We start from the raw sequence: 22,306 nt of genomic DNA on the forward strand, positions 1-22,306 counted from the left end.
ATTTGATAACTAAATGCAAATAACAAAATTATTTGAGATTTAATATATACAGAATATATTTTGTACCATAGTTAGATACATTCTTGAACATCAACAAGATTTTTTTTTAAGGTCAAAAATTAAAATAAATGAAACATGGAAATAATTCGAAGGCATTTCCAAAATCAAAAATCTTTTGTAAAAAATATTATCATATGATACACATGGCCAATAAAGTTATCAATTTTCTTTTTATATCAATAAAAAGTGGGTCCCAGTTGAAAAAAAAAAAAAATGTCACTCAATATATTGTCTCTGGCCGGCTCCAATATTTTCTAAGACGGTGGGTGACTAGGTGAGGACACAGTAGTACACAAGGATAACAACAAATTTTGTTAAAAACAGAATATAGATATACAGTATATAACTTATTATTTTATAAAAATATAGATACTTTTATCAATATACAGAATAGTGAAAATACATTATCATCATCATCAGTAGAGTTTGAAAGAAGATAAGAGATGGAGCTAAAGCCTGGCCTTTCTGCTTTTGTCACTGGTGGTGCCTCTGGAATTGGTATATATACATATATCTTTTTCATTTTCTTTATTTTTTATTTTTTTGGATATTCTTATAAGTTTTTATCTTGATATTTACTGTTAATATTTTCAACTATGATCATAGGCTAATTGAATATAGATAAAAGTTACAATTTTGGTGATGATCAAAGGGTTTGACTTTTTTATTTTTGGTAGTAGACTAGTAGTAGTATACTAGTATTACTTGATAGTGTGTGAGTTTATCAGTAGTTGAGTACAACAAATCTGTATTACTGTATAGTTAGCTGTGTGGTCTAGATGTTACTGCCTAGTTGTAAGACGTCGTAAAGGTCTCGGAAAGTCTATCAAGTAATGCCGGTAGGCGAGCATTTTGGATGACCAGTTGAAAATGTCTAGCAGATGGCCATGGGAATACCAGTTAGGACGCGTAGTACATTAGAGACTATTTTCGTTGGTAGCTTGAACCGGGGATCACTCTCCTTTTTTTTTATGATGTGGTTAAAAAGTTTGTTGGTTATCATCTTTTTGTTTTCTAAAGAAAGAGATAAAAATTGGACCTTTTGTTGTCAAAGATGATGGTAATATACTAGGCTACTAATAGATATAAAATGATTCAAATCTCTTTTTATTTTAAATCCAAATTTGAAAAAGAGAAAAACTTTGTGGTGGAATACTGGAATATATGCAAATGAGCATATGTGAATCTTCAAAAGGTTTGATGATGACATTTTTTAAGTGCTTCTAGTTTTGTTAGACTCGGATGATGGCTGTTTTCGGAAAATGGTTAATCTAATTGGGATTCTTGATATCGTGTACTATTTTTGTTGCTTTGATATGCAGGTAAAGCACTTTGCATTGCTCTTGCTGAAAAGGGTATATTTGTTACGGTTGTTGATTATTCAGAGAAGGGGAAGGAAGTTGCATTGCTTTTACAAAAAGAAAATCTCAAGCTTCATTCGGGATCAAAATTCCCATCTGCTATCTTTGTGAAATGTGATGTCAGTAACAAGGGTGAGTCTTATAAAAGAAGCATTTTCCACGGGATCCCGAAACCACCAGCCGCCCCAACCTAATTCAATGATTTAAGGGAGACTTTGTTCTGATATGTTGCGATCTTTCTGCTATGCTTTTTGTGAACTTTATTTGTGTTTAACCAACAGGAGAAGTGGCTGCTGCATTTGAAAAGCACCTGGAAACATACGGGGGTTTGGATATCTGTATTAATTGTGCGGGTATTGTAACTTCCGTGCCATTCCAACAAGACCAAACTGATGGTACACGCTCTTGGAGACATGCCATTAACGTGAATCTTGTAGCTGTTATCGATTGCACCCACAGGGCGGTATGTTTTTACTTCACTTGTTTTTACCAAGCTAAAATATAAATTAGCAGATGTGCATTAAACATGTCCAAAATTTTTGTTCAAGGGGTGTTTGAATGTGGATTTTGAAAGTGGTTATGTGACACAAGCTGTTGAAAGTTAAATGTAGTGTTTGTGCCTTTACCAAGTTGTGATTATGAGACGAATGAAAATTTAGAATGATGAAACATTCATACCAGGAAGAAGGGAGACATTTTGAAACTGTGCGTAAAAGTCTCTTATATTATAAAAAAGAAGAGGTGAATCGGGTTTATCCTTAGATATCGGTTTTCCACGCCAACTTTTCACTACTAAATGCAGAAGGGGATAAGAGAATGAACAACAACGATTACTTAGGATCAGCTTGCGAATTTGTGGCACCGTAGTAGAATCATTACCAATGGCACGCAGTGCGCCAAAGTGCGAAAAGACAAATTATCCAAAAATTAAATGGTGATCATCTTCGGTTAAACAGTTTCAAATTGCTATTTATAGCCCTGGAAATAGATCTTCCGTCTCTATATGAGTTGCATGCTTATAGTTACCATCATAAGGGAACACCTTTCCTTTTAAATTGCATAGTTTAAAGTCATTTAAGGTTCATCGCTTCCGATAATTTTAGCATTTCTTATAAAATCTATCTTATGCAGATCAAAATTATGGAAGCTGCAAAGAAACCTGGTGTGGTGATAAATTTGGGTTCGGCATCTGGACTATATCCAATGATCACTGACCCTATCTATTCTTCCTCCAAAGGTTCGATATTTTCAGTAAATATTAGAATTATACCTATGATACACAACTTTCATTGAGTTCATTCACTAGTGTTCCTCTTCAAAATGATTATAAGTTTTTATATGTAAATAAATACCTACTTAATCGACTCAACGAATGCTTCCGGTTTACTGTATTTTTCCTCTGATATTTCTTTCACACTTTGTTTTGAAAGGGGGTGTGGTTATGTTTACCAGATCACTTGCTCCCTACAAGAAAAAAGGCATCCGTATCAATGTGCTTTGCCCTGAGGTGAGACCGAACACCTTTTATGTATTATTTTTATATTAGAAATGACAGAATCCATCTTTTTGTTTGATGTTCCCATAACCTGTATGCAGTTTGTTCGAACTGACATGGGAGAATTAGTGGATATGCGATACATTGACATAATGGGAGGTTTTGTTCCCATTGATACCATCATTAAAGGTATGTTATTGTATTTCATCAGAAGAAGAAAACAGAGAAAGGGTTCATATGTGCAGAAAAGAGTAACCAACTTTGTTCAGTTTCTGTTATAGGTATCCGACAATTTTTCCCCAAAAATACACATAAAAGTTTTTGAAATTTGATTCAAGGTACACTGACCCAGTAACGTTCAAAATGACGTAACAACTGGTACATCGGTAATTTGACCCTGTTTGCCTTTCAATGATGTTTTTCCTTATTACCTTAAATAACGAAAATTTTACCTCTGATGGTTTTTCGTATGCTACTGTGTAGATCAGCCAAAACAGAATCAGACCAAAGTTGGTTTTATGCAATTCGCGCTTTTTTTTTTAATTATGAAAATAGTTTTAGGAGATTTGGCCTGACGAGTAACCAATGAAACAGGCACATTTGAGCTTATAACTGATGAGAGTAAAGCAGGCGCGTGTTTATGGATTACTAATCGACGGGGTTTGGAATACTGGCCAACTCCAAATGAAGAAGCAAAATACTTGTTGCCTTCTTCAAAAATGAGGAAAAGATTTGCATCAGTGACTCCTACGACGGTTCATATCCCTCAGAGCTTTGAGAAAGTGTAAGTGGATATCAATGTTTTCATACTCAATTTATTGTTTTATTTTGACCTGATCTATTTGATACATGTTATGCAGAATTGTTCATACCCTGAGCAACAATTTCCGTGGTGCTACAAGTGTAGTCCGTGCACCATTAAGTTTACCAATCAAATCAGATCATGTGTTGTTAAAAATCATATATGCTGGAGTCAATGCAAGTGATGTAAGTTTGTTATCAGCTAACAATATAGTTGCTACTATTTTTCTTTATTCTATTTATTTCATCTTCCTTGTCATGTTGGTGCATCAATTAATTTGGACCAGTATTATATCTAAATGCTACCCACAAAATGCATATGATATATTATCAATACAATCAAGTATTTGCTTTTATAAACATCATGTCATATTTGCTGGTGTCTTTCTCCAGGACAACACTTGAATTATCTAATAGTTTGAGTACTATGTATCAGGTAAATTTTAGTTCTGGTAGTTACTTTAGTGGAAGCAAACAGGAAATCAGCTCTCGACTTCCATTTAATGCTGGATTTGAGGTAGAAATGTTAAATAGTAGTTTCTGAAATGTGATTTATATTTGCTTCGGCTCTTCGGTTCATGTGTTTGAACACTTTTACAGGGTGTAGGATTAATTGCTGCAGTGGGTGATGGGGTTAAAAATCTAAAAGTTGGCACTCCTGCAGCAATTATGACTTTTGGAGCTTATGCTGAATTTGCCATGGTATGTGATCTTAAGATAGTGTTTTAGTTTAGTTATATTATCACGTGTTTATCATGATATAGAATTATCAGTTTTGGATTGTGTATGTTTAGGTACCCTCTAAACACATTCTTCCGGTTGTGAGACCTGACCCTGAAGTTGTTGCCATGCTTACTTCTGGCCTTACAGCATCGATTTCTCTAGAAAAGGTTATAAGCCTAAATATATGTTTTGGTTGAAATGTTATATGTAACATGTTTTTGGATTCCAATAAATAATTGGAGTGAATTGTAATTTATCATAATACTTCTAGGCAGCTCAAATGGAGTCAGGAAAGACTGTTCTTGTCACTGCTGCTGCGGGAGGGACAGGGCAATTTGCAGTTCAGGTAATTCTAGCATAAAATTAGAAATTTATTTTTCTTTTCAAAATCTTCTAAGATAATTTACTGACCTATTTGTGTTATGACAGCTTGCAAAGTTAGCTGGAAACAAAGTGGTGGCAACTTGCGGAGGTAAAGATAAGGCCAGGCTTCTAAGAGATTTGGGAGTTGATCGTGTCATCGACTATAAAGAAGAATCTATAAAAAATGTATGTGTCTTTTCAAAGAATTAACTAGGAATTAGTCCATGGTAATTATCAAATCATTAGATCTTACGTAGACATGACAAAGAGCCTTTTTAATCTTCTACAAAATGAGCAGGTTCTTAAGAAGGAATTCCCAAAAGGTGTTGATATTGTTTATGAGTCTGTTGGAGGCGATATGTTTGATGTGTGTTTCAACGCATTAGCAGTTTATGGACGAATGGTTGTCATTGGAATGATCTCTCAGGTAATTGAGCTTTGTTTAATGTTATTATGCTTTTTACTGCCTTTTTTACAATTCTGCTGTTATGGTTAATTCTACGGGTAGCAAAATAGGTGGGGTCAGGTAACGGGTGAAAAGGGTAATCTTTGCCACGAAAGGGGTTGTATTTGAAAATGAAATTATCATAAAATACAATTGTAAAAGTTATATTATTTTCTTAGTATTAAGCTAAAAAGTTTAATTAAATGGTTAGGGGATTTATGCAATAAACATACCCTTTTGGCTACTTTTAGCCCGTTTGACCCATTTTCTTTTTAGATAATTGTCTTGATTTAACAGTTTTCCGGTTCGATCGGCTAGAGTAATTCATAACAAGAATCTACACATTCTTTAATATATGGATCAGAATAGCCAACTCCATTTGTTTCTCTCTTGTTATCATGTTATAGATAGCAGGCCTTGACTAATGTCTGTTTGCTGACTTTCTATGTCAAACTTACTAGGTACCAAATTTAAAAATGATATACAATTTGTTAAGACTTCTGCGCTAGTATCTTTTATATTGTCGTCCAGGTTACAAAATTTAATGTAGTAAAAAGGTATATATAGAAAACTATGAGGTGAGTTGTATCTGTTTCAAGGTTCAGAATGTGTCATTTGACCCCAATAGTCAAAGATATCTTTCTGCTTCTTTTTTTGTTAGGGAAACACGCAACTAAAGGGTACAAGTCTTTTCATGTTGAACTGTTGATTATATGTTACATCGCTCTGATATTTCCTCTTTTTTTTCAGTATCAGGGAGAGGATGGATGGAAACCACGAAACTACACAGGACTATGCGAGAAACTCCTAGCAAAAAGCCAAACTTTGGTACGATAAATCTTAACCTGTCTTACAAATAGAAAATGGTTGCAATTTTTCAGAGAAGGAAAGTAATAGTTGCAACTTGAAGTAGAATAGTAGATGAATGATAACTGAATACATTACTTGGCTTGATTCATGATAAAATGTGGCTCTTGCAGGCTGGATTTTTTCTCACCCAATATGCTCATCTGTGGCAACAACATCTGGATAGTCTGGTTCATCTTTTTTCCTTGGGAAAACTAAAGGTAATGTATCTATTAATTTTTGTTCGTTCTTGTCATAATTTGATATTTATTCTCTCTTTTTTTCTTCAAATTATCAGGTTACAGTAGACCCTAAAAGCTTTGTGGGAGTTCAATCTGTGGCTGATGCAGTTGAATATCTCCATTCTGGTAAAAGCGTTGGCAAGGTATGTGCAAACAATACAAAAGGGCTTTCCTGTCATGTATAATAGAAATTTAGAAAATTAACATGTTGGACTTTTGCTTCCAGGTGGTTGTTTGCATCGACCCGAGTTTCAGTCAACAAACGGCCAAGCTTTAAGCTTGTTATTATAGTAATATACATCATTACAATAAAGCAAACTGTGTATACAGAGGACTTGGTTCTTGTTGCTCCATGAATCGGATTAAGATAGTATACTCCTACTTTTTGAAATTACATTACATATTCAGGGTGAGAATGGTTGTCCTGACTAGTTTATGTCTGTGTTCTGACAGACTTAACAATTTGGACAATGTAGAATATGTTTGTGTTGATGTACTTGAAAGTTTATCTATATATCTGATTAAACTGAATTTGGATTGTGAAATTCAATAATGTCAAGTACTGTAATTTATATTTTGGTATCAAATCAGTCTCAATTTCTTGTTTGAGAACAGTTTAAGATCATTACATGCTCTTCGCTATCTTCCATCATGTATGACGAGACTTTGCCATATATGATCTTTGATGAGCCAAAAGTAATGCTCCAAATACAAGCATACATTAAAGATTAGACAACAGGTTAATTATGAAATCAAAACGGGTAATTTGTGTGATTATTAACAAAATATGGTTAGTTTCAAGCCATTTGGGTGCTGAAAGCAATGACTGATAGTCATGGAGGTCAATTTGAATACCATGAAAAGATGTTCATAATGAATATCATGAAAATTTTCCCAAAATTTGGCAAACTGCCAATTCTTTGTGCAGGATTACCCATAATTGTACATTAAATAGTAGATACAATAAATAATACAACAAAACCAAAATTTTACACATTTTTTGAACATTCTAATCAGAAGTTAGTAATGAATCCAGCAAAAACCGACACTTAGACCTATAGAATCAAAAGAATTCTTCCTATGTGTACCAAAATAACTTTATCCTAGAAAACTAAAAATATATACTATATAGCACCACAGTATGAAGGGAAAAAAAGGTGCATTAACATTGTTCGTTCTTCATTTGCCCTGTAAAAGTTACTGTGCTTGTAGATCCATTCCAACTTCAAGAGCTCTCTTCATTCAAAAGCATGTCCAAGACGCCCTCAACAAAAATAATTAATACATCATATGCGCTTGTTTTAGCTTTTTTACATTCAGATTCGGATTTTGACTTCCCATGATGACGTTTCCAAAAAGCCTTCTACAGATTTGCACAAAAATTACATAAAGAGGTATTCATTCTTTATGTGGCCACGGTAGAAGAATGAAATATTCTTTCTGCAGTTGTATGACAGTTGATGTTGCTCTCATGATAATCCAGATTCAGTTTGAAGCTCCCGACTTCATCAGGTTGTGACTGGTTGGTAATTTCTGAAGTTGAGCCTACAAACAAGCTATGTTATAATCAAAAGTAATACTTGATACCATATAAAGTACAACTGAATTTAAGTAAAAGATGATAAACTGAACTATCTAAACACACAAGTTATCTGGTATTGATAAAACTAGGTGGTTCTTATTGTAAGCACAACTGGTATAACGTCATACATGTTGCTCTAACACGAAATAAAACAGCTAAACTTGATCAAATTCAAACAGTAATATGCAGTTCAATTTTTATGCCGCTGTCAATCAGGCAATCAGCGTAAAAGCAAACCATCTAGCTCAAATGTAGAAATATCAGCCCATTTACTTATGAATATGTTGACTTGGGTTGTGTTCATCTCTAACAGGTCAACTAAAAATTTTGGATTAAATGAAACCTGGCCAAACCGATGAAAAATAATAAAGAGTCTATTTCTAATGCATACTACATGGTTTGACACGAAAATTTAGACGGTGAAAGAATAGTATCATTTGCATGGTCATGATTAACACATTATTATTTAAAATGACAATTGGACAAAAAAATGCTTGTGAGTCTAACCCAGTTCAACCTGGCCAGTTTATAGCCATAATAAATAAAATGCAGTTGACCTGTTAAGTGTTAACCAACCTGGACCACCCTTCCATCTTGCCAACTCTAAACTAGATTGACTCAGTCTGATTTAATATGAACCTGGATTCAAAAAAGAGAGAGAAATGCTTGAAAAGTCATATACCTTGCACAACTTCTGAGCTCGGGCCATCACTATTATCACATTGGGCAGCACACGATACCCTTTGAATTTCACTATCTTCTTCACCATTCCTTTGAGTTGAACAAAGATCTAGTGTAAATCTTGCTATAAACTTCTTCGGACTTCTACGTGTTCTCTTGCCTTTATTTGTTTGTACAGGCACTGGGGTTTGGTTATTAAGTTCACATTCTTCTTTCAAGCAAAAGCATACACAAATTAACAACAAAAAGATTAAAGAACGCAATATGCAAAACCAAATAAGAGGAATAGAACCCTCTTACCTTCCTTAACTTCTTTTTGATTAGTTTTTCCTTTCTTGGCTCCCCCTGTTGCTTTCACTGGGGTTTGCTTCTGTTGTTCACATTGTTCTGCTAAACAATAATATTTACATATTAAATATAACAATTGCAATATGAAAACCAAAAAGGTGAACACTCTTACCTTCCTTAACTTCTTTAAGCTGAAGTTTTCCTTTCTTTGTTCCCCCTGCTTTCAATAGGGTTTGGTTATTTAAATTCACTTTCTTCTAATACAAAACAATTTAGAAAAAGAACTGAAAAATACAATATGCAAAACCAATGAAAGGAAACACTCTTACCTTCCTTGACTGACTTATGCTTGAGTTTTCCTTTCTTAACTTTCCCTACTTTCCCCGGGGTTTGGTTCTTTAGTTCACATTCTTCTAGTAAAATAAAACCATTCAACATAAGAACTGAAAATTTTCTATACGGAAAACCAATATAGGAACACTCTTACCTTCCGTAATTTCATTATGTATAAGTTCTTCTTTCGTATCTTCCCTTCCTTTCACCATGAATTGGTTCTTGAGTTCACATTCTTCTTCTAAAGAACAATAATATCCACACATTAACAAAAAAACTGAAAAATGCAATATGCAATATACAAAACCAGGAAACGGGAACGCTCTTACCTTCCTTAACTTCTTTATGCTTAAGTTCCTCTTTAATATCTTCCCCTGCTTTCGTGGGGGCTTGGATCTCGAGTTCACACTCTTCTTCTAGATGATAATACGCACATATTAAGAAGTAAACTAAAAGATAAAAAAAAATAGAAAACTAAGATAGAAGAGTCATACCTTCTTTAACTTCTTTATGCTTAAGTTTTTCTCTCTTAGCTTCCCCCGCTTTCTCTAAGTAAGCGAATATTATTCAAAAGATTTAAAAAAGTGTTTTAGGCCAAAACAGAAAAGAAAATTGAAGAAATGACTATGCATACCAAAGTCAGTTGGTCCTCTTTTCCTTTTAACACGAGGATGCATTTCCATTAAACAAACAGCCGCTTCTATCGCCTCGAGACCATATCTTCTTACTATATTAACCTACAAAAGAGTTGATTCAATATAGCTAACTTCATGTACGATATTCCATGATTCTTACATCTATATTGGCTTTCTTCTTTCTTTTTTATTGATGGATCGTATATTACCAACATAGGATCAATGAGCTGGCAGCAAGATGTTAAATCTAGAGATGGCAATTGCAACTTATTTATTTATCACTGGGGTTGATTCAGGTTATAGTTTATTTCTAATGGATCAAACGATTAATATAAATACCATACTAGCTTAAGAAGGAAAGGTTCAAATTAGTCAAGCGGGTCAGGGAATTTTTTTCTTTTTGGTGCCCTTCTTTCTTAACCTAACACTGTCATCCAAATTTTCCTTTCTTAGCCCAATGATCAGTTTTACTTTTAATATATTATACCTGAGAAATCATTCTATCCAAGCTAAAAAAGGTGTTGAAATAACATAACTTTTGGGTGCATATACGACCACTAACCATTCATAAAAATAGAAAATGTTTTGGAGAAAATTCTGGGTTTTTTATGCTCTTCTTTGTAGTTTCTAGATTAAAATGCACCCTCAATGAAGGTTAACTAAAGATTTATAGAACCAATGAATTCCCATTAGTCACAGGTGTATCAATTTTAATAAATTTACCCTCAACCCGGCCCCTCTCAACCTATACAACACATAGCCCACCGAACAATTACCCAACTGCCAGACAATCCCATATTACACTTTAGGTTTCCCATCTTTGTCAATTCCCAGTTTGAATATGATACGGGATATTAAAAGACGATTTATGGAATTAGGGAATTCACATTAGCCTAGTTTCTAACATATTCACCTTTCACACTTTCGTTGGCATAGCGATACAAACGTTTAAGGCTTTGTTTTTTTGGATTTTCCTTTGTCACTTTACTTATTCCTAGTACAATATTCAAAACCTTAATCCACATATAATACTACATTTATTTGCAAAGCCCATGATTACACGCTTGCCGCAAACTGACATAAACTTATAATAAGCTGCATGTATGTACTACGATAAAGAATGATTAAGTCATTTCAAGCAAACTATCTCAAAAAAATATTTTAAAATAATATAGGCATTATCAAACTAAAAAAGTGGGTTGTCCTAGACATCTCAAAATATTTATTTGATAAGGTGATCATATAAATTGTAAGGATCAGGCTTACAGACACATTAACGAATAAAAAGCGTAGATAACGTTATGTAATATATTACCTGTAGCTTGCAGGGTTGAACAAGACGGAAAAACAGAATATCACCCTGCAGTAACCTTTGTGCAGTGGTAAATCCCCTCCATCCGGCACTTAAACCATGCCTTGCCAAAAGGTAGTTAGTTTTAAACTCCTTTCCAGACTCATCCACAAGAGTAACTGTTGTATCGCTGTCAGGCAAATGCATAACACAGAATTTTCTGGGTAAAATCTGCACAAGAGAGACTAAATTAACAATTTATAATCGAACCTGTCTGTGAAATTGCTCAATAAAAATGTTAAGCATTTACTAGATTCTTATTTCTTACCAACCAAAAACTATAAAGAACATTTGAGGGGAGCATGCATTTGGCAAATTTTGGTAACCCCTCATCTAGGCGCTCTAAAAAAATTGCCGCTCGCTCTAAACTCATGTACTGGTCTTCGGCATCTTTATAAATGTCACAAAGTTTCGTTTTTTTCCCTTTACTGTATTGAGATGCACAATGTTACATATGAATTAGTAGCGATACTAAAGAAAGTATTTGAAAGGGAAATACATGAAAAGTCACGAACCCGGAACCTTTCTTGGGCTTATCTGACATAATCTGCAAGAAAAAATAGAAAAAACTTAAGTTATTATGATATAATGTGCACATAGAAGACATTTTATTAAATATGTGTCAAGAACTTCTGCACAATTTCAAACTCTTCATTCTCATTCCAAGTACTCCATCTTTACCTCAAGTAAACAACACTTACTAGCATGTTCTCCCTTCTTTTATGTATACAAGTACAATCCACATACATATAAACACTGATAATAATAAGTAGCACTTACAAGCAAATATTGCAATATAGAAACTACTAGAGCTGTGTTAAGTAAATTATACTCGGGTAATTAAACTTCCTTCACAGAAAATGTCAGAAATTAGTAACACCTTCAAATGAGACACAAGTTTTTTTTTCATTCCTTCCTCAGCTCATGAGAGTAAAACCGCATTGTGCCACTGGATAAAAACATCCACTTAAAACCCTAATTGGTAAAGTAGGCCAATTGAGCCAAAACGTCGTTTGACAACACTAATTGTTAGAAACATTGTGTCGCTGGACAAATATTATCTAATCACAACCCCAATTGGTAAAGTAGTCGATCAGATCAAAACGCCTTTTTACAATCTTAATTGGTAAGACAACACGTTGCACCGCTGGACAGAACCTGTATTCACAGCTGTAATCAATGAAAGCAAAGCACAGAACGAAACGTCTTTTCACAATCGTAACTTTCCTAAACGCCACGAACGAAGACTAAAACCGATCGGAACAAATAACATCATTAGAGCAACAATCAGACAGCAAATTATAGATACTTCAAACCAAGTAAACCCCACAATTAAAGTCACCATAAATCAAACTTTGAACAACAAAACATAAAAACACAACAGGATTCTTAATTACCAACATCAAAACTTTAGTACAAAATCAACAGATCTAAAAACAACTATGAATCTACACATGGCACAAATTTCAAAGCACACAAATTTTTTCACCTGTTTATCTTTGGATTTGGATTCTCCAATCTCTTTAGGAATTCTTTTCCTTTTCTTCTTCTTGTCAGATGTCAGATTTGGCTTCATCTATAAGTTTGAAAAATGTTATAAAAAATTAATACTAAAAAACATTAATTCAAGCATATATATCATATGAAAGTACATAAAAGAAGACAAACATTTAAATACATGATGTAACAAAAGAAGCCCACATCATAAAATATAAAATATATATAAATTTACCTCTGAATCTTGTTCCAGAAAAGTTTGCTTGTAAGAATCCATGTTTTCTGACTAAGAAAAACTTTTTGTTTCGATATATTAAGTGGGTTTTTTTATTTATTTTTGTTTTTTTTATATAAATGGGTTTTATTTCTTCTTACTTTTGTGTACTTTAACAGCCTATAGATACATGTATATGCATATGTATGTATGTATGTATGTATTGTATATAGCTGGTGGTATTGTAAGTTGTGTAGAACTGTAGATAATAATAATAATAAATGTATTAAAAGCAGACAAAGCAGGTAAGATTATATTAGAGAGCAGTAAACAAAACACAGCTGCCTAGCTTCTTATAAGATCCTATGTTATTTCAAGACAAGTTGTTAATGGTGGACCTATCATTATAATTTGTTGTACGAGTAGTTATAAATGGATGATTTGTGAGAAGGAAAAAGGAAAAAACTTTAAATTATATCCTAAAACACTTAGTTTTTTGTAAAATGGTCAACCTTGAAATCTACGAATTTAATGGATTAGTAGGATATCATGCATGGGAAGATAAAAGAGTTGTGATTAAAATTTCTTTTTAGAATTTTTGATAATAAATTAGTTTAAAGGTAAAAAAACAATCATGTTACAAAAATAAAAAGGGAACGTGAGTATGAGGTTTTTTTTTAATATTAGTATGGGGTTTGCTCACAAATTTGGATGTGAAAGTCACTATTTGATATGAGAAATTGAGAAAAAATGAAAATGTAAAAAATAGTGAGAAAAATATGAGTATTTAAAAAAAAAAATATGGCGTTTAATACAAATGGATAACAAATATACGATAAATGTAAAATCTTACGGTGATTAATAATTAAAATTAACATATATGACAACATCAAAAAAAAAAATTTATTCTCATATTTAAAGAATGAAGAAAATGAAATTGTTTTCAATTCTCCATTTTAAGTTACATTTTCAGATGCAACCAAAAAAACAAAAAATTTGGCTCATTCTTTTTCTCTCATTTTTATTTTATCTTAACTAAACAACTCTTAAGTGAATTTTTCTTAAAAAAATGTTATGTTTATAAACATCTACAAACATAATTTTACAAGCTAATATGGCATATGAAAACAATGAAGCAGACCAAACATATTCTAAGTTTGTTTTCTCTTTTCTCTTTTATATATATGTTTTTTCATTTGTAAAAGCTTCTTTGTATATTATTTGTCACTCTAAAAGTTCTCATTTTTTTATTAATTAAAAATAAAAAAACAAAACCCATTTATTTATTTACAAAATTCTCATGTAAACATTCTACATAATCTTAGATGTAGAATAATCCTCTATCATTTTTACCAAAATAAATGATATGAAATGACATTAGCAAAATGAAATACTCGGTATAAAATTTTCTAAGTAATTATTAACCCTATAGGAAGGAAATAGACTGCTTTCATATTCTACAAAAGATATAAAAGCACTTCTAATCTTATCAGCCATGAGAATCGAACCGGTTTCAACCACTTGATCCAACCTGATATGTTTAAAAAAGTGAACCTTTTTGGTCGGCGACCACCGGAAACCCCAAAAAGGGGTTTCAGATTTCGCCGAAATAAGGGTATTGTACGTTGAGAGCATCAATAAGTTGTTTTCGACGTGGATTCCTGCAATAAAAGTCAAGAAAAACATAACATTTGTCTCAAAATTGAAAAACCCGTAATAATAAAATTAGGTTTCCGGTGGGAATGATTTTGGCACAAGAAAAAAAAACGGTCACATAGCAAGCTCCCAACATTCACAAGTGTAAGTCTAATCTAGAGGGGGGTGAATAGATTAAACCAATTATTTAACTTCTTTTTGAAAATTAATTTGTAAAACAAATATTCAATTCTTAATTTGTGCAAGATACAATCACAACAATAATTATATAACAAATAAGATTAATATGAAAAGATAGAGTAAGAAGATATCACCAAATAAAGAGACACTACGATATATAGTGGTTCGGGCGAATGTTAACAAATTAACCGTAATCCACTCCCCGATTCACTAATCGAGAGTTTGTAGCACTAATCTCTCCAAACCAGGTGGAGAATCCGAAATTACACCAAGTATTCTAACCACTAGAATACACCAAACTCTTGACAATTCAAGAGATGAACACACAATCTCTAACCACTAGAGATATCAATGAAGATGAAATCCTAACCACTATAACTTCAACCCTCTATCACACTCACTAGTATGAATACAACACAATTTGTAGGCTAATCAATATAACACATATATTTTGTCACTACAATTGTATCACTCTTGCTAGATTGATGTTTGATATAAGATATGAGATATGAATATGTATTTTCCAGGAGATGTAGATGCAAGAAGTGAAGACCAAATATGCCAAAGTCTTCAATTGATAGTCAAAAAGTGTTTTATTACCGTTTGACTCGGACGGCTCCAAACAGAGGCCGTGCTTCATGGCACAAGAGCCGTGCTATACCTAGAAAACTACAAAAAGCCTTTGCAACCTCCCATGAAATCCCACTCACAACAACAACTATCCTAAACAAATATTGACAACAAAGGATAAAGAAAGAAAGTTGAGAAGATGCTTACCAAGAGAGGGAGATTTAGGGAATGAGATAGTCACAAGATGAGTTATGGAAATGAATCAAAATCCCACTATCTTCTCAAATATAAATCTGAATTTATTCATTTGTTGACCAATTTTGACCACTTAACCAATTTTGACTTTTGTTGACTTTCAATACTTAGAAAAATTTTGGCCTCCAAATTTTGGTGAAAAATCAAGTTGTTTAGATTTGTAATTTGACATTTTCAGACACCTTAGAATGATACTATAAGCCTTACGGAACAAGTTTCTTGTTAATAACATAAGTAACGAGCGCTTGGTAAAATTCTTTGATTTGGACAGAGAGAGGACGGCCTCTAATCCTGCAAGAGCCGTGCTCTGAACAAGAGCCGTGCTCCATGAAACTTAGAAAATATTTCGACCTCAAATTTGATGAAAAACGAAAGTTGTTATTTTTAAGATTTGCCAAATACAAACATCTTAGAATATCAAAATAAGGTTATGATACAAGTTTGGAGTCACGGAAACGAGTAACGAAAGCCGGAGAAACAAAGTGTAAATTGGACAGAGAAGGACGGCCGTTGCAGGGCACAAAGGCCATGCCTAAGAGCCGTGCTAGCAAAGTGGAGCCGTGCTCCAGGATTTTCGACGAAGTGCTACACCAAACTCAAACTTGATGTTTTCATTGTTTTAGGTTCGGAAATAGCGTATGTATGCCTAAATTAGCTTTTATATTATTTTGCAAACATTAAATGTATTGTCACTCATTATCAAAACAACGGAGACGTTTGAATTGACCATAATGCCTAAAATGCACCAACAACAAGGATCGGCCAAATATGGCCGATTTATATAGCCAATGGAATGTGTCGATGCTTACCGATACAAATGGTACAATGAAGCCAAAGAGCCGATGCAAACCAAAGAAAAGAACCAATACTTTTTGATGATTACACCTTTGCTCTTAACTTTACTAGTTTAACCACCTTTACCAATTCTGTTTACATAAATCACAAGCTAATTTGGATAACTGAGAAAATGCACAGTGTGGGCTCCATCTCTATTTTGCATTATTCCATTGCATGATTTCATTTCTTACATATGATTGAGTTGCGAAAAACTTCTGGATAGATAGGTGAATTAAGTGGTAAGAATCCAATGACCAAATAAGTAAAAAATTTATTGGGTGTCTATATTTAGATATACAATTTAAAATTTTACTATCTAGATAATTGTTCCTTATAAATAAACACATGCAATGGCAAGATCAACGGAAATGATGGGAGTTAAAACTCGTAATACATGTATCACATACTTAATAGATTGTTAGATTATTTATGTTTACTAGTATAGAAGTATGGATGTTGTACTATTTTTTGGGTGAAGGTTTTATCCGCGTTAATTTGATTTTTTTATAAATCCTTTAATAATACATCCTTATAAATGTAGTAAGTAAAATTTCAAACCCTAATAGAATACTAAAAGATCAAAGATATCAGTTTATTAGTTAACAAATCAGTCAATTAGGCTAAATATATATGTATTAGTTTTGATAGTGTAATTGGATATATATGCAATTATCCCTTTTTATAAAAGTCACCTTAGCATTGACATTGTGTCTGTAATAATACATGTGACAAGCAAGTTTTTCTTGGAAATTTGGCAAATATGTGTCCTGGCTTACTATTGTGTAGTGCATATATTAGTTCCACAAGAGCATAATGCAAAACGTAGGTTGACATAAGTCATAACTAGTTGAGATTATACAAGTAAACCATACAAACTTGCATCATTTATAGCGTTAAACCTAAATGGCTCGGAACCATCATTGTTCAGGCAAGACGGATGATATCTTGACATCATACAAGCCACATTTGCCAAAAATGAGACTGCTTTAGTTCCGACATAAAAGCGTTGCCTTTCTACACAAAAATCACATCTTTGAGTACCCAGTTGTACATCACCAGGGTGATTCAGCTTCCATATGAAAGACTGATTCAAGCTTCTTGGCTTTGATCTTCAACACTTTAATTTCAACATCGAGATTCTTGATCACCTCTTTAACATCAGAAAGGTTTTTCCTGATGGATCTCATTTCCTCTTCCGCTTTCATTTGTTCATTCCTCTTTGCTTTAAGAAGCTCATTTGAATCAAACAGTAGTCCCACAAGCTTACTTATCCGGCCTCTTAAGAACTCAACGTTCATACCCACCTCTTGAAATGCCTTCAAAGTTTTGTCCCATATTTCAAAATTATCACGAGTCGTGGTGACTTTACAAGCTCTAATAGCGTCGGCGATTGTTATAGTTTTTAACATTATGCCAACGGCTAGTTTAACATTGATACCTTTGAGAAGGTTATCATGAAGATATGTTTTTTGACTGCTGCATAAGTCATAGTATTTGATCTGAAAATGTTTTGGTATTTCAGAATCTATGACTAAACCATCCACAACGATGCTGAAATCATCAATACTCTTGATATCCTTAAACTCTATAACTGATTTTGATAATCTCAGTCCTTCAGAAACTGCTGAATCTGAATCTGCATACTCACTATCTTCTTCTGATTGATCAAGCTCTACTAAAACCTTCCCCCGAACAGTGTTTTCATGTAAATCTATTTCTGTATCTTCATTTACCAGAAGATTCCCCGAGTCGATTTTGTTTTCAAGTTGGTCTGGTAAAGTTCATGAGGGGAAATGAAAAGAGAATTATAAGCATAGCATATATTGGAAATATATATAATTTTTTGAACTGAAAATATATTATACGTAATAACACCAAAAAAAATTTAACTACCCCATTGCCAAGGATTGAACCTTGGTCTCTACCCCAATAGGCAAGTGCCTCTACCAAGTGAACCTATATACCAATGAATGAGTTGATATGGGTCGTCTTTTATTTCAAACGGGTGTAAAATAATGCTTATTAAAACTTTAAAAGGGAAATGTGCCAAATAAGCTGAAAGTCAACCAAAATTTCTTTGGGGTCAGCACAAGTTACACTACCCAGTCTGCTTACATTCGGCCCAAACTAAACATGACTTATTTCCACCTAATGACCAAAATCCATTTGGGTCCATTAACTCACATACCCATCTTGCCACCCTTTAGGAATGGTGAAGAACAATAGAATTTATGTGAATCAACTTACAAGCATGCATGCCACAAGGAACCAAGTTTAGAAGACCAAGAGCCCCATCAATTTCGTTCAGACCATGTACCCTTACAATGTAAACCTGTAAAGAACATAATGTGTATGCATAAAAAATAAGTGAAAATTTGAAAATGTACATTTAGGGCACCCCTGATGACATGTATAGATTCTGAAATAAAATGTAAAAAAGTGATGTGTGTCATCTATTGTTGGTGACCTATGTATACGTTATCCAAAAAAATAAATAATAAGTTTTACAGATTTGTTTACCTTCTTTTAGTTACCAATTATTGAGAAAACACTAAATGAAACTTGGTCATACAATTACCTTGAACTTCCAACGCCCAGTCAGTTGAAAAACTAGAACATCTCCCTCTAGCAATTTATGAGCCAACGAGAACCCTCTCCAGCCACCACTCAGTCCAGTCTTGTCAACAAGATACTTTGTGTTGAACTCTTGGTCATCTTCATCCACCAACACAACTGTCTCATCATGCTTTGGCAGATGTGCATCACAGAACTTCTTAGATAAACCCTGCATATGTAGCCAAACTACGATCTAAACATTGGATAACCGATTGTATTTAGATTTACTAGATAAAGAACTTACCAGCCAAAAGCCACCTGTAACCTGCGATGGAAGCATAGGCTTAACAAAACTAGGTAACTCGGATGAAAGGTTTGCTTGGACCTCATTGGCTCGTTCTATAGCCACAGCCTTGGCATGGGAATCAGCAGGTTGAGCTGAAGCAGCCATTTTAGGGTCATATCTGATGTTTGCACATGTGATCAAGTACATATTCAGAAAGAGCTGTTAAACGGGCCAACTTTATCAAACTACATTTGCGGACTATGACTAACCTTACTATTACGTTCCGTGGTAGATCAAAACTCACCTGAAAATGGAAGTTATCAGGCAGTCCAAATTAGGCTTTGTTGCAACAATAATAAAGCAAAATATATGCAGATCTATCACAATACTTTTTTCTGATCTAATATGGCCTATGGATGCAAAATATATTATAACTTTTACATTTTCACAAGATTGATGATTCGTTTTTAAGGCCAAGTATACTTCTCAATGCAAAACCGATATAGATATTCTAGGCAAAATGCATAAAGAAGCAATATACTAACAAAAATACTCCATACAAATCATTGTACTTCATTTGGTTGACAATGAATATTATAAGTAGGTTTGTTGTTTCATTTTGGTTGTATGGTAACCTTAAAAGTCATCAAAAGGTCTTTTCAACCAATTTGATTAATAAAACTCAGCTCTTTAAAAAAGGTCAGTAAAAAGGTCGAGACAGATTTTGTGTTCTGATCTGGTAGTTAAGCGTTAGTTTTGTGTTTCATTTGGGTCTAACTTTTATGTTTCATTTGATGTTGAATGTCCAGGTAAACTCATTTGAAACAACTCATGTTAATCATTCTTCGTCAAGATGTTTGAAAACGCATGATCCAAACCTTAAAAATGAAAGAAGCCCCCTTCTTCCAGACACTAAACAGGCTTAGTTTGTATGTTGGTAATGCAATAAGTTCATAAGTTGCTTAATAAGCTTACTGAACACGTTGTGCAGAAAAGTAGTTTTATCATTTTAGTTCATTAAAAATAGAAAGAAGAGCTTATTTTTTTAATGGCACTAACTTACACTTGTCTCAAGTGAGATTTAAATTCTCAAGCACCATGGCAAAGGCACCTTTAGTCCTAAGCTGGTATATACACATTTTCGACCACTAGGTTAGCAACCTACCTAGCATACGATATTGGGGATATGTGTTTGGGATTGTGTTTACAAAACATATTATGCGATTTCAAAACGGTATTTTCAAAAAGCATGTTGCAACCTGTTTTTCGAACACCGCATTTTAATATTTGAATATTTGAAAGCACAGGTAATCACTTTTGACTTTTCTACTTAACACTTTTCATATTATTTGAAAACGCAATTAACCAGATAAACTCTTCAAAAAGCAACACATACATAATAAGATGTTACTATCAAAAAAAAAACAACTAGTGGTTGAAGCCCTTGCCTCCGGAAAGAGAGGTCATGTATTTGATCCTCATGGCTAGCAAGGTTGGAAGCAGCCTCTCTACCTTTGGTAGGAGTAAGGCTGTCTACATCTTAACCTCTCCATACACCGTCTTCGACGACATTGGGACCCATAAGCCGTGGAAGGCCGCATTAGGAGTACTTTACTTTACTTTATGTTGCTATAAAAAAAATCAAATAATTATTAAAAAAATTAATAGATGATCTCACAGTCTTGGGCTTTTGTTTAGGATTTGTATCTTTTTTTTGCAACTTTTTCATAATCTCCAATGCCTTTTTCTGCTTCCACTAGACAAAAAAAAAAAAACATAAAAAAACACACAGAATATTATTAGTCCATTCAGAAATAATTAAATAAACATGTCACACATTTGTTATTTAAGAATGTACTTAATACCTTAGAAGACAAAGGAGTAGAGTTGATGTGTTTAGCCATTTTTTTAAGGTATTTTTTTAAGAGTATGTGGGTGAGAAGATGAAAGGGATGTATAAAATTGTAAAAAGGATTTACCGTTTGATTAATGTTTTTTCAAAAATTGAAAAAGATATGGAAAGTGGATTTTGATTGAAAAGTGAAAACGGTGGATCGAAAGAAGGGGTTTTTTTTTGGTAAAATAAAATTATAATGTCAGCAGGATTTCAAGCCGTGCTACTATGCTAGTACTATTGTCTAGGGAGATGGAATATGGAGCCAAAATTTGAACTACAACAAACAATCATCCTTTCAAATTCCCACACAACTACTCTTTTGACTTGTCAATTCTTCTGTTTTAAACTTTAACCGTAAAAATATTAGTCTATATCATATAACACTTTATATAAAATATATGAACGGATTGAGTTTTCAATATACTTTTCATTGATATAACTTTCGTCAACTATTATATAACACAAAAAAAGATATTTATGATCAAAGTTGCAAGTAAAAGACTTGACAAGTCAAAATTGGACATTTAATATGGAACGAAGAAGTAATAAGAAAATGATTGATTTTTTAAAACTTTAATCTAAAAATCATTTTAAAGCTATATAAATGTGACAAGTGAATTCCACAATCTATTTCCAAATCTTACCCCTTAAATTTTTATATGTCATCATTTTATAAATTAGAAAGATTTGTAAGCTAATGAATTAGAAAAATTAATCATCTCTCATACTAATAATTATTATAATGAGTACTGATACGATTCGAAATACATTGTTGAAATGAAAAACTAATGCGGATTTAATTACTAGCAATTTCAACAAAAATCTAATTACTAATTGAATAAAAAAAACATATGACAGATTTTTTCTTTTTAAACATTATTTGAATAAAATTGTTTTGAAACAAGACATAAGTTTTTTTTAAACTTATAAATTGTTTACCGTTATATTAAAAGTTGTGAATTCAAGTTTTATGGTGAACACATGGTAAATATGTATTGAATTTATGTTGCTTAATTTAGTTGTCTTTTAAAATATGATATTTAATATATAAATGGACATTTAAAGCTTTCACATGTGATCATAGCAATATTTGTGCATATGTAATTAAGAATCAAAATCTCCACATAATTGTATAACGGATGATAATTCATG

The 22,306-nt window shown here is 33.0% G+C and overlaps 3 protein-coding genes across 9 annotated transcripts; 1 reads left to right on the forward strand and 2 right to left on the reverse strand.

Moving 5' to 3' along the window:
• Positions 1-317: 317 nt before the first annotated feature.
• On the forward strand, positions 318-6,881 carry LOC122592925 (probable quinone oxidoreductase). The gene is made up of 18 exons (XM_043765258.1): positions 318-558; positions 1,383-1,553; positions 1,703-1,884; positions 2,553-2,658; positions 2,852-2,928; positions 3,018-3,105; positions 3,511-3,700; positions 3,777-3,903; positions 4,154-4,234; positions 4,318-4,419; positions 4,512-4,607; positions 4,712-4,786; positions 4,870-4,989; positions 5,102-5,230; positions 5,999-6,076; positions 6,229-6,315; positions 6,393-6,479; positions 6,563-6,881. Exons 1-18 carry the CDS (start codon positions 504-506, stop codon positions 6,611-6,613), a joined length of 1,902 nt encoding a protein of 633 aa, XP_043621193.1. The 5' UTR covers positions 318-503; the 3' UTR covers positions 6,614-6,881.
• A 426-nt stretch (positions 6,882-7,307) lies between these two features.
• On the reverse strand, positions 7,308-13,088 carry LOC122592429. 7 transcript variants are annotated; one of them, XM_043764651.1, is made up of 14 exons: positions 12,939-13,088; positions 12,696-12,782; positions 11,722-11,753; positions 11,475-11,634; positions 11,171-11,377; positions 9,855-9,957; positions 9,715-9,768; positions 9,550-9,633; positions 9,375-9,461; positions 9,217-9,300; positions 9,060-9,104; positions 8,900-8,989; positions 8,601-8,810; positions 7,308-7,881 (listed from the first exon to the last, which is right to left on the reverse strand). In XM_043764651.1, the coding sequence occupies exons 1-14, from the start codon at positions 12,978-12,980 to the stop codon at positions 7,742-7,744; spliced, it is 1,425 nt and encodes a 474-aa protein (XP_043620586.1). In that variant the 5' UTR covers positions 12,981-13,088; the 3' UTR covers positions 7,308-7,741. The 7 variants fall into 7 exon arrangements, with proteins under 7 accessions (XP_043620586.1, XP_043620585.1, XP_043620582.1 ...); XM_043764650.1 differs by having other exon boundaries at positions 9,217-9,297; positions 9,550-9,636; XM_043764647.1 differs by having other exon boundaries at positions 9,550-9,636; positions 12,939-13,087.
• Positions 13,089-17,246: 4,158 nt separating this feature from the next.
• On the reverse strand, positions 17,247-21,161 carry LOC122591863 (B3 domain-containing protein Os01g0234100-like). The gene is made up of 7 exons (XM_043764092.1): positions 21,123-21,161; positions 20,936-21,013; positions 19,527-19,561; positions 19,276-19,435; positions 18,994-19,200; positions 18,671-18,747; positions 17,247-18,173 (listed from the first exon to the last, which is right to left on the reverse strand). The coding sequence occupies exons 1-7, from the start codon at positions 21,159-21,161 to the stop codon at positions 17,468-17,470; spliced, it is 1,302 nt and encodes a 433-aa protein (XP_043620027.1). The 3' UTR covers positions 17,247-17,467.
• Between the last annotated feature and the right edge of the window lie 1,145 nt (positions 21,162-22,306).

The sequence above is a fragment of the Erigeron canadensis genome, chromosome 3 (assembly GCF_010389155.1).
Source record: "Erigeron canadensis isolate Cc75 chromosome 3, C_canadensis_v1, whole genome shotgun sequence".
In the NCBI taxonomy this organism is placed as follows: domain Eukaryota; kingdom Viridiplantae; phylum Streptophyta; class Magnoliopsida; order Asterales; family Asteraceae; genus Erigeron; species Erigeron canadensis.

Bases quoted from the DNA above. Each gene is read 5' to 3' on its own strand.
- LOC122592925 (XM_043765258.1), top strand. From the start codon at position 504: ATGGAGCTAAAGCCTGGCCTTTCTGCTTTTGTCACTGGTGGTGCCTCT. The intron at 4,420-4,511 runs GTATGTGATCTT...GTGTATGTTTAG, and splicing joins CTTATGCTGAATTTGCCATG to GTACCCTCTAAACACATTCT. The intron at 6,480-6,562 runs GTATGTGCAAAC...TTTTGCTTCCAG, and splicing joins CTGGTAAAAGCGTTGGCAAG to GTGGTTGTTTGCATCGACCC.
- LOC122592429 (XM_043764647.1), bottom strand. From the start codon at position 12,980: ATGGATTCTTACAAGCAAACTTTTCTGGAACAAGATTCAGAG. The intron at 12,783-12,938 runs GTAAATTTATAT...TCAAACTTATAG, and splicing joins TTCTGGAACAAGATTCAGAG to ATGAAGCCAAATCTGACATC. The intron at 11,378-11,474 runs GTAAGAAATAAG...TCTCTTGTGCAG, and splicing joins TTCTTTATAGTTTTTGGTTG to ATTTTACCCAGAAAATTCTG.
- LOC122591863 (XM_043764092.1), bottom strand. From the start codon at position 21,161: ATGGCTAAACACATCAACTCTACTCCTTTGTCTTCTAAG. The intron at 18,748-18,993 runs GTAATTGTATGA...TGTTCTTTACAG, and splicing joins CTGGGCGTTGGAAGTTCAAG to GTTTACATTGTAAGGGTACA. The intron at 18,174-18,670 runs GCATGCTTGTAA...CCAACTTGAAAA, and splicing joins AACTTGGTTCCTTGTGGCAT to CAAAATCGACTCGGGGAATC.